The 10348-nt window shown below is 44.8% G+C and overlaps 1 protein-coding gene across 5 annotated transcripts in view; it reads right to left on the bottom strand.

Moving 5' to 3' along the window:
* Positions 1–2650: 2650 nt before the first annotated feature.
* Positions 2651–10348, bottom strand: part of CDC42BPA (CDC42 binding protein kinase alpha) — a 338979-nt gene continuing 331281 nt past the window's right edge. For 4 of the 5 annotated variants that reach the window (XM_004375875.3, XM_023730922.1, XM_023730924.1 and 1 more), the window contains 3 exons: positions 6717–6834; positions 3865–4022; positions 3305–3436 (listed from right to left, as the gene is read on the bottom strand). In XM_004375875.3, coding sequence (XP_004375932.1) covers positions 3305–3436; positions 3865–4022; positions 6717–6834 — 408 coding nt within the window. Of the gene's footprint in view, positions 3437–3864; positions 4023–6716; positions 6835–10348 lie in introns of all 5 variants that reach the window. The other variant, XM_012555417.2, reaches the window with a different exon arrangement.

Raw genomic sequence — 10348 nt, 5'->3', positions numbered from 1 at the left:
AATTTTGTTTTAAATAAAGTAAAATCTGCTTTAGCAATCATTTGATAAGGAGGAAGGCTTCTGGTTTTGGCAAAAAGAATATATGTGTGTGCGTGTGTGTGTGTAAAATTTTATACACCCAGAACACATGACAAGATTAGTCAGAATTCAAGGGTAGACAACAACTTGGCTGGACCCAGATAGCACCAAATACCACCACATACATATAAACTACACCGGAAATGCCTCTGAATTTATCTTTCCTTTCTAGTGAGAACAGAAATGAGTTCCTGCTGCCCTATACATTTTAAAATGCCCTGCACGGAAACAAAGGATGACTTCAGACAGCACTATAATACCTTTTCCGTGATCTCTGTCACTGATCCCTTTGAATGATCAGTGTTTTCTTGGACCTATTCCCTATCTTTCAAGATATTCTCAGAAACTTCTGAAGGAAACAGGGTGATGGGATAAGCCTAGTAGGACAATCATTATCTTGGGAAAATCCCCACCCACCCCCAAAAAAACTATGACCCCTGGCAGTGTTTCTACCCTAAAGACTTGCTTTTAGACTCTAAACATATTTGGGGCTGACTGATTATGAGTGACGAGACCACTTAAGATCACTGTGGGAAAGTCAAATATTGCTGTGGTGCGTCTGCGTCTGCGGGTTAATGGTAGCAAGCTGCCCCTCTGCCTGGCAGCTGACAAGCCTTCATAGCTCTCTCATCCTCCCTGTTGGGGAGCTAAGGAGCATTACTCATTATAGTGGAACCCAGACTTTGGGCAGGGTTACATTTTGATCCTTAAAGCATTCTTTAAAAAATAAGCACCTACAGGCAACAAAAATTCACAATTAGTTGTCAAGGCTATACATGATTTCAGAGGAAAAAAAAACTAAAGGTTTCGTGTAGGATCCAGGGAACCTGAGCCTGGGCTCTGCTTCCTCTCTGCCCGGGAAGAGAAGGGAGAGGAAAAGGCGGAGGGAAAGAAGGAAGGCAGGGAAGGGGAGGAGAGGAGGAGGGGGCTGGTTACAAGCCCTCAGCAATGGCGGGCTGACTCCCTTCTCTCCTTCAAGGGGATGAGTTCATGGAGTTACCAGTGTCATATGCCAACAGCCAAACTCAAGGTCCAACACTTGGTGTTTGGATGTACAAAAGTATCTTTACGTGACACTTCTTTTCACAGCAGAACTATCTGGGAGATTACAATGTGCAGTGAATTATGCCATCACCAACTAAAATATTATCACATTGGAGCAAGGACTGAATCCAGAATGTTTGTGTGTCAGAACGATTATTTTTAAGTTCCTTATGTTGAGCTTTTACAACATAACCCCCAACGAGAGCCTCTCTCCCTCAATGAACCTCACGGTGAGTTCGAGGCTCACTCAGCGGGTTGTGGGAAGGCAGCTTGGGCTAATGAAGAGGATGCAGTGCTCAGGTATCGGTGGGGAAATGATCCTGCTCAGACACTGCAATCTTGTTAGCAACTGCGGAAAGCCTTTCTTCCATTTTGCTGATTTTAACGAAGGGAGGAGAAAACCCTGTTTCTGTTGTTCTCAGAGAAACTTAGGTGAAAAGTGAGAGAGAGGCAGATTCTCTTTACTCTCAGAGGATATTTTTATTTTTATCCCCTTCTCTACTCATGTACTTAACTGACTCTGAAATGACTCTGGAGAAATAAGTCTGGTTCTGTGTCTCATTTCCTTGTGGCAATTAAAACAGCAGGAACCCAAATAGAACTGTACCTAACCAACGATACTGCTACTGACGGAGGAGGCCAACGATGGGCTAGCTTTCTGCCTGAGACATCTCTCTGTCAGACATCCATCTTCCACTGGGAGTGGCAAAGAATACTTGGTTACGGCTATTCAAGTCCTACACGTTTGAGGTTTTATATTCTTTGGTGATTAAAGCCTTTTTCCCTCAGGTGTATCTGAGGAAACTCACGTTGTTGTTAGCTGCCCTCAAGTCGATTCTGACTCATGGGTGCAGGGTAAACTGTGCTCCATGGGGTTTTCTAGGCTGTGACCTTTGGGAAGCAGACCGCCAGGCCTGTCTTCCAAGGCACCTCTCGGTGGGTTCGGAACGCCAACCTTTTGGCTAGTAGTCAAGTGCTTGACCATCTACACCATCCAGGGACTCGAACCCACCTCAATGAAACGGACCCTCCTGAAGAAGCTGTCTCCAGCTCCACGGCGCAGAAGCCTCGCTATGATTTAGGGAGGGACGGCATTATCTCAGGAGAAAGCACTTCCATAAACCTTTTTATGGACCTTTAGAAGTCATGGCACTCCCTGTGCCCTTTCAGACCAAAGGGATTAGAAGGTGGCAGAATCATACTTCTACATTCATTTGCACAAAACATTAAAATATAATAAAAAGTGAAAAGCATGGTTCCAAAGTCTACCACTAGAAAAATGTCATGGGTAGAGGTGAGTCTGCCTTTTGATGCTGCTGCTGCAGTGGCTTTGGATGTTAAAACTCAGATGCACGGGTTGCCCTCCAAACCAATGAAATGGGAATCCAGAATGTTGGTTCCACTGTGCAAGCAGTCTGAGGACATGGACCCAGGGGAACTCTGGCTTCTCTCACTCACCCTCCACACCTGAGGCCTTTCTACCCTTTACATGACTTTGCTGGAAAACAGACAAGAAACAACACATTGCTTTAAATTAGACCATCTCTTTCTCTAATATATGCATCCGTCTTCTGTTGAATACAAGATGCTTCTTTTAATATATACACTCAGTATTTAACTTCTAAATTTGTGTATTTACTTAAACTCTGTATTGTAGTAAAATATGCACTGTTTCATTACTAAGGATTTACTGGCGACAATCAGGTGGACACTGACTCATGGTGCTGAATGGCGGCTTAGTGTGCCACCTCCAGGTCTGTGCTCCCCTGCGGACGGGGGTATCCCATGTGCTATCTTAGCGCTACAGTGAGACTCTACTGTGAAAACAAACCGGTCTAATTCATTCTTATCTCTTACTTGTGTGTGATCTGTCTAGTTAAGCTACCTTTTGGGGGAGGGGGTGAGATATTATTGAAAAGCAACTACAACCGTATGGCATGAACTCGGGAGTCGTCTAAGCTGCCTAATGGAAGTCTGCCTTTGCTGTTGGGGCTGTGGAACCTGGAGGGCATGCGGCTGCACGTCGTGTGGTCAGAATCCCCGAGTCCCCACCCTGCTGCTGCTGCCAGCCCTGGTGATTTTCAGGCAGAGGTGAAGGGGAGAGATGAAAGTGAGGAGGAGTGAGTGGAGGGGAGCTACAGGAGAAACTCCTCTGGCATCCTGGGCTCTGAGTGCGGGCCACTCACGGGTCCCAGCTCCCACGGTCAGTGCTCTCCAGAGACAGGCTCTTGGTTTTCCTGGGTGACACTGGGCTGGGAGGGCTGCTCAGGTTGGAGCTGTTGGAAGCTGTGGAATGCCTTGGAGAATCAGAGTCCTGTAGGGACAAGTCAGCCATTAATGAGAAGCAGAGGGAGGAGGAGGGGGGCAGGAGAGGCTCAGGCGACCTGAGTGCCCTCCAGCTGCCTGACCAAATGACCTGAGGTGGGTTTTTGACTATCATAGCAAGCTGCCTTTCTGAGCTGAGTAAGACACCAGAACCCAGCAAATGCTCACAGCCCTCTCTGCAGGCCTATAGGAATGCAGGCTACTTTCATGAAAAAGTTACTAGAAGTCTGAAAACCTCTGGGAAATTGCAGTTTGCAATCCAAGTGACTGGCTTTGCTGCCCACTGGCTACGAGTCCATGACGATCCCCCAAGGTCCATCTCAAGGTGGAATTACTCTGGTGAACACACTAGTCTGTTTAATACCTGATTTCGCCACACCCCCATCTCTAGGACAGCTGTGAACATGCTCCACTCACCTCCCCATCATAGTCCCTCGCCGGGGTATCGCTCCCTTGGTCCATGCCTCCGGAAGACAGCGAGCCCTCCGATGGGGAGGGCATGGGCTGCCGCTTGGCGCTGTAGCTTCCTCCAGAGAATTCCCTCTTTAATGCACTGCCATTCTGTGCAGATGACCCTACAGTACATCATTCAAGCAGAACTTGATACGTAGAAGAGGACGATCCTCTAGAAACTGTACAGACTGCTGAGGTGACAGCCGTCCTCCCCACTGCCCCAGAGTGATCCTCCCGGCTTAGAGTCCTGCGTGGACAACGGCTCCTGGGCATCCACCCCTCCACCTTGGCACCAAGGCGCAGCTCCGCAGTGCAGCCACAGCGACTACTGGGGGTGGGCGGCACTCACTGAGCCTCGCCTTTGTGCTCATAATGCCTGCTCACCACGATTCCCACTTAATCCTGCAAGTCTCCACCAACCCTCCTTCCTTAGTGAGTCTTTTCCCAGGAGACCCCTCGGGGCTCTCAGCCTTTCTCAGACATCTCTATCACAGCATTGAAGATGAGGGGCGGATCAACCACTAAGCAGGGTACATACAGGTTTACAGCAAGCAAGGGACTGCAAAGGTTTAATTGTGCGTACTTACTCATCTGTAGCGCACTATTTCACATGGGTTTCACCACAGTGTGGTGAAAAACAGGTGAAATTGTGCACTACAGATGAGTAAGTACGCACAAATAAACTCGTGTATACCTTGCCTACTGGGTCATCCGTCCCTGTTTAAGACACTCCCTGTGTTATAACATGTGCCTGCCATTTCCCTGTGGATGGACAGTCTGCCTCTCCAGGGCCAGCACAGGACCCGGCACATAGCAGGTGCTCAATGGTGACGCGGCACACAGCAGGTGCTCAATGGTGACCAGGCACACAGCAGGTGCTCAATGGTGCAGGTTGGTGAGGCAGGTAGAGTGAGTCCCAGAAATAAAGACCATTCCACTTGATGCCTAACTACCATCCGACTTTAGAGAATTTTCATAAAAAACAAAGGAAATATGAAGCATTTTCACTGCATAGGACAAGAAGCTTGAGCTACAAAAGTGAGGTGAGTTTCTTCAAAACCACACCCTGTTTGGATCTTAGATTTGGGTATATAAAAGCTAGGTTGAAAACCAAGAGTAACAGAAAAATGTTACTAGATTTGCTAGCTACTGGAATGTTCTATATCTGTTAAAATGTACAGTAAGAATTTTTGTTAAATCTGTAATAAAAATTTGCATGGGTCTGTAATAAGGGCCTTTTGGATTTTGTTTTGTTTTTTAGTTAAATTCCAAACCAAACCAAACTCATTGCTGTCAAGTCGCTTCCAACTCACAGTGACCCTGTAGGACAGAGTACAACTGCCCCATAGGGTTTTCAAGGAGCAGCTGGTGGATTTGAACTCCTGACCTTCTGGTTATCAGTCGAGCTCTTCACCACTGGGAAAAATCCCTAATGTGCCAGGTGTGTAATCACTGTTTTGCCAGATGTCATCTAAAGTCAACACTCTGTCCTAGTGTAAGAGAATGGGATTGCAGTTAGATGTTAGGGGCTTACTTTTGGAAAAAGAAGTTACTTTCTTTCCTAGAGGTTGGCTGATGGGAAGAACTGGTAATCTGAGGCTTGCTAAGGAAGTGGCTACAGGATCCCTATTCAAGTGAATGTGGTGGTACTCTCTGCAAAGGACTTTCACATCTGACCATCATATCAACTCTGTGAGGTAGATGTCATGGAGTTTTAAGGGTGAGAAAACTAAGATCTAGAAAAGCCCAGTAACTCAAGGATTCAACATCTATTATGTTTATCATTCTTTTATGGTTAAAGGGTATATTCCTGAACTGTTCCTGGCCTTCTCTCATTTAATCAAACGTGCTAATTTTTTTCCTACCGTGGGCCCTTTGTGCAGCCTGGAATGTCCTACCTCAGCCCCTCTCCAATCTTGGGAAATGGAACACATGGTATCACCCTACTGCTCCAGCAGGAAATCTCGTAGTGTCTTTAACTCTCCTCTCTCCCTCACCTTCCACACGAATCCATCGAGTCATATTGTTCTTACCTCCAAAACTTATCTCCAGAATCTATCTCCTTCTCTCCATCCTTTTCTCCTCCACCACTGCCATATTCTATGCCATTCTCAGCTCTCACCTGGACCCTCTCAGAGCCTCCCACCTGGACCCCTGCTTCCACTCGTGCTTGCCTCTAATTCATTCTCCATTTGGCAGCCAGAGTGATCTTAAGAATGTAAATCGAATAAAGGTCCTTCCCTGCTTAAAACTCTGCAAAGGCTTCCCACTGCATTCTGAATAAAATGAAGATTTCTTACCTTGGTCTCCCAGTCCCTGCCTGACCTGATCCTTGCCTATCTCACCCACTTTTTTTGTCTTCCCTCACCACTGCCATGCAGCCAACGCTGGTCTCTTTTCAGTTACTCAAGCATGACTCCAACTGAGGCGTGTCTCAGTGTAAGTATCACCTTTTAGGGAGGTGGTGTGATCTTTTTAATTATTCTAGGTATGAATTTATCCCCAACAGCTACCGCTTGTTATTCTCTAATACTACATCCTGCTTATTTCCTTCTGAGCATTTATCATCACGATTTGTAATATTATTTGTCTGTCTCCCGTCAGACTGTAAGTTCTATCGACTCCAGGCCTATTAACAACTGCACTCGTGCCGACTAGTCTCACCCATGCCAAAAGAGGCCACTCAATACCGTGGGACGCACACATGACTGTGCACACAAGGGGACTGTCAGGGCAAGGCCGCAGGGCCTTATGGGCATGTGGGCAGCAGAGATGCTGCTTGCCGCAGACGTGCCTCCCGCAGCCCGGCCACTTACTTGCTGACAGGCCGCTGCTAGCACTCATGGAGCGCCCTGGCTCAGGGCGGGACTTGGTGATAGATGGAATACTGACTGAGCCGCTGAACACGGCCCGACTTTCCTGAGGCCGAGGGTTCTAAAAGTAAAAGAGAAAGATAATGCTTCAGGCAGAGAGAAACTGGTTTTCTGCAGAGATGTCTATTTTTCAGTATAATTATCAAGAAATAGAATTATCTGGACCAAAGTGAAACAGAGCAAAGAACAACAAATCCCTCCCACAAAAGTAATACGACCCCAACAGGAAGTACAAGCATACGTATTTATCCTTATGTTTATTAAATACACTTATCAAATCCCATCAATACTTAAATACTCATCACTAAATAAGAATTTTTTCTTTTGCTGTGAGAACAGAAAGTAAAAGTTATATGGTTAGCAGTGATGGTAAAGTGTCGAATTCCATGGACATTTGCAGGTAAGTAAAACAAAGCTTTAACTATGTTTGAGATATTTATTTGCTTAGGATAACTCAATAGCTGAGTAAATTAGTCCATTTGGAAGAAAGCAGTTAAAACTATATTCTTCTCAAGTAAATGTTTTGTTGATGGGGTACCAAATGCACCATTCACATGTTCACGACCCCAGTCACCAGGCATCTTTACCAACTCACACAGAGTAGCAATGTGAGTCATGAATAGGATGTCTGCCACATTACAGCTGGGGTGAAGTTATTTAACTTGGGAGTACTGGTTTGGGAAGTTTTCCATCTCACTACTGAATGATTCTGGTCATCTGAGGTAGGTGACAGATGGAATACTGACTAAGCCACTGAACACAGCCCAACTTTCCTGAGGAGCGCGCTAAGAAGTGTGCAGACGAGCTGTCTGAGCGTGGCTGCGACAGAGGGCAGGCAGCCTCCTCAATGGCCCCGACCTTCCAGACCAGAAGGGGTGTCCAGGCTGACCAAATCCAGATTGGGGAAAAATCTTTCAATATTCCTTACACGTCCTGGCAAAACTACATATACCATATTACCATCTCTTCACAATGCTTTCTCCATTTGTGAGATAGTTCCAGTCTCATATAAGTATTCCCTGATGCAAATGGTCTGGATTTCTTATAATTTATAAACATTTATTTAGAAAATTTATCTACTCCTTATTAGTTTTTTCTTCATAGCAGTTTTACCAGCCCACCGTGCTGATATCTGGCAGCCCATCCCCTCCTTCGTTAGCAGATAGTAAAGGCAGCACATCTGTGCTCACGACTTACTAGCGTGTCTTTGGCTTGTGGGTTAACCCTGCACTGCCGAGTTCGTCTGTATTCTGGGAAGAATACCTACCTCGCGGGGCTTTCCTGAGGATGAAGTCTGTTGTAGTAATAGACACACAGCACTTACACCATCCCTGCTATGCGCTTTCTTTCCCTGCTCTAGTGATAACCCCATGCAGCAATCTGAAATGTCACTTTAAACCTTTCCTTTCAGTTACATCAAGATAGCAAATCTGCTAGGGGAAAAAATACAAATTTTACATGCATTAAGCAAGACGGTAATTCTATAATGACTATGCAATGAAAAAAATCACACATCAAAAAGTGGTCAAAAATTCAAGTTTTGTGACTCCTCCAAAGGCTCCATCTGCTCAGTAAAGCCAGCTAACCTGACTTAGAGAAGGACGTGCTACCTGCGTTTGAGGGCATGCTGTCTTCACACAGTGCGTAGGCTGACCTCACCACAGGATGGCATCACCTTTCCCACGCTCTCAGAGAGTCACACTGATGCTCATGGCCACCAACATATGATAAAACAACTGGCAAATATATTTATTAGCCTGGAGTTCTCTAAGCACTAACTAGTTCATTCAAATTGTTTGTTATTCTGATTATAAATGGAATGCTCACTAACTGTAAAATGGAAAACACCAAAATCATAAAAACCTGAAACCAAACCCGCTGCCATCGAGTTGATTCTGAATCATAGTGACTGACCCTACAGGACAGAGTAGAACTGCCCTATAGAGTTTCCAAGGAGCAGCTGGTGGATTCCAACTGCCAACCTTTTGGTTAGCAGCCAAGCTTTTAACCACTATGCCACCAGCGCTCCAAAAAGAGACCAAAAAAGAAAAAAAGAAAAAGAAAAAAGTCATCTGTGAATTCACCAGACACTATCAACAGTTTGATGTGTTGCCTGACCACCATTTCTCCCAACGCATTTGTTTTCCAGAGTTGACCATACTGTATCATGCTTTTTTTTCAAAGAGCACAGAACACAAAGCTAACGAGTGTATTTTAAAATGCTGTAATTGTCTGCCTTGTTTTACTGTTTCAAAAGCACTAAACCTTTTTTAATCACTGGGGGCTCAGGAAACAGTGCTCCATCTTCGGGTACTATTACAGCAGAGAGGACATCAGAGAGACGTAGCCACATGCTGGCCATACGCTGAAATTTACAGTGTTCCTTGACTTATATCATTCAACGTTAATATAAATCTCTTACCTGAACGCTTTATAAGTTTCAGCAAGAGAAAGGCCTAAATGTTTAAACTGTATACTACATATTTCACTGAAAGTCTTCATACCTGACGTTTAAACACAGAACATCAGGCGAACACTGTTGGCAGACACTCTTTTATCCGTATCACCACCCATAGGGACCTCAGCCTTTTGGGTGGCAGTCCCGTTTGCCCTGGTTATTTACTAAGCACATAGTTCATGACTGTTTCTGGCCTCATTCTTCATTCATTCAGTATTTCTCATACTGACTGCTGTTACGACAACACTAAGCTTCAGGACCTAAAATAAGGACTAACATGTAGTCGGTGCTAAAAAAATACTTGTTGAATAAATGAATGGATTATGTCTGTAATTACAATTTTCTACTTCAAGTGTTGGAATTTAGTTGGAAATATAATTTATGAATTCATGTAATTTTTTAATTTCAAATTATGCTCCTTTCTGTAGAACACACAGTGTTCTAGTTAATAATTGTTTGATATTAAAACTGCGTATGGGTGTGTGTATGTTTTAAAGATACAGAATACATTTCACTTGTATTGTTTGGGCAGAATAATATTATCTGGGAATACATGAGGAAACCGGTGGCAATTCTCCAAATAACCTGATGTATATGCTACCTCTTAACAGAAGATGACTGTCTCCTTTCCTATAATGTGTATACCAAAATCCGTTGCTGTCAAGTTGATTCCGACCCATAGCGACCCTACAGGCCACAGCAGAACTGCCCCACAGGGTTTCCAAGGAGTGGCTGGTGGATTCAAACTGCTGACATTTCAGTAAGCAGCCATATAGCTCTTAATCACTGCGCCACCAGGGCACGATAATATGGTATAGGTCAAATGATTTACAGAGTACAATAAAATGAGTACAAATGTTGGAGACTTCTGAGGTCACAAAAACCAAGCAATAAACCGATGTGTTCAACTGTAGCTAAACAGTATTTTGAGTTATAACAAAGTAAAAGTCTAGAACTGGGACCTCAGTTCCCAGGTGTCATGGAGTTGTGAGGTCCCTGGGGGAAGCTCTGAATCAGATTCATTTTGCAGTGCTGAGTGTTCCTAGGTGTGTATGAAACACCTGAGAGAAAGTTATGGCAAGACAGCTAATGGAGGCCAAAGCTAGCAATCAGGAAA

The sequence above is a fragment of the Trichechus manatus genome, unplaced genomic scaffold (genome assembly GCF_000243295.1).
Source record: "Trichechus manatus latirostris isolate Lorelei unplaced genomic scaffold, TriManLat1.0 scaffold00039, whole genome shotgun sequence".
Classification (NCBI taxonomy): Eukaryota; Metazoa; Chordata; class Mammalia; order Sirenia; family Trichechidae; genus Trichechus; species Trichechus manatus.
Note: the sequence above shows the minus strand (reverse complement) of the source record. Positions and strands in the feature narration are given on the sequence as shown.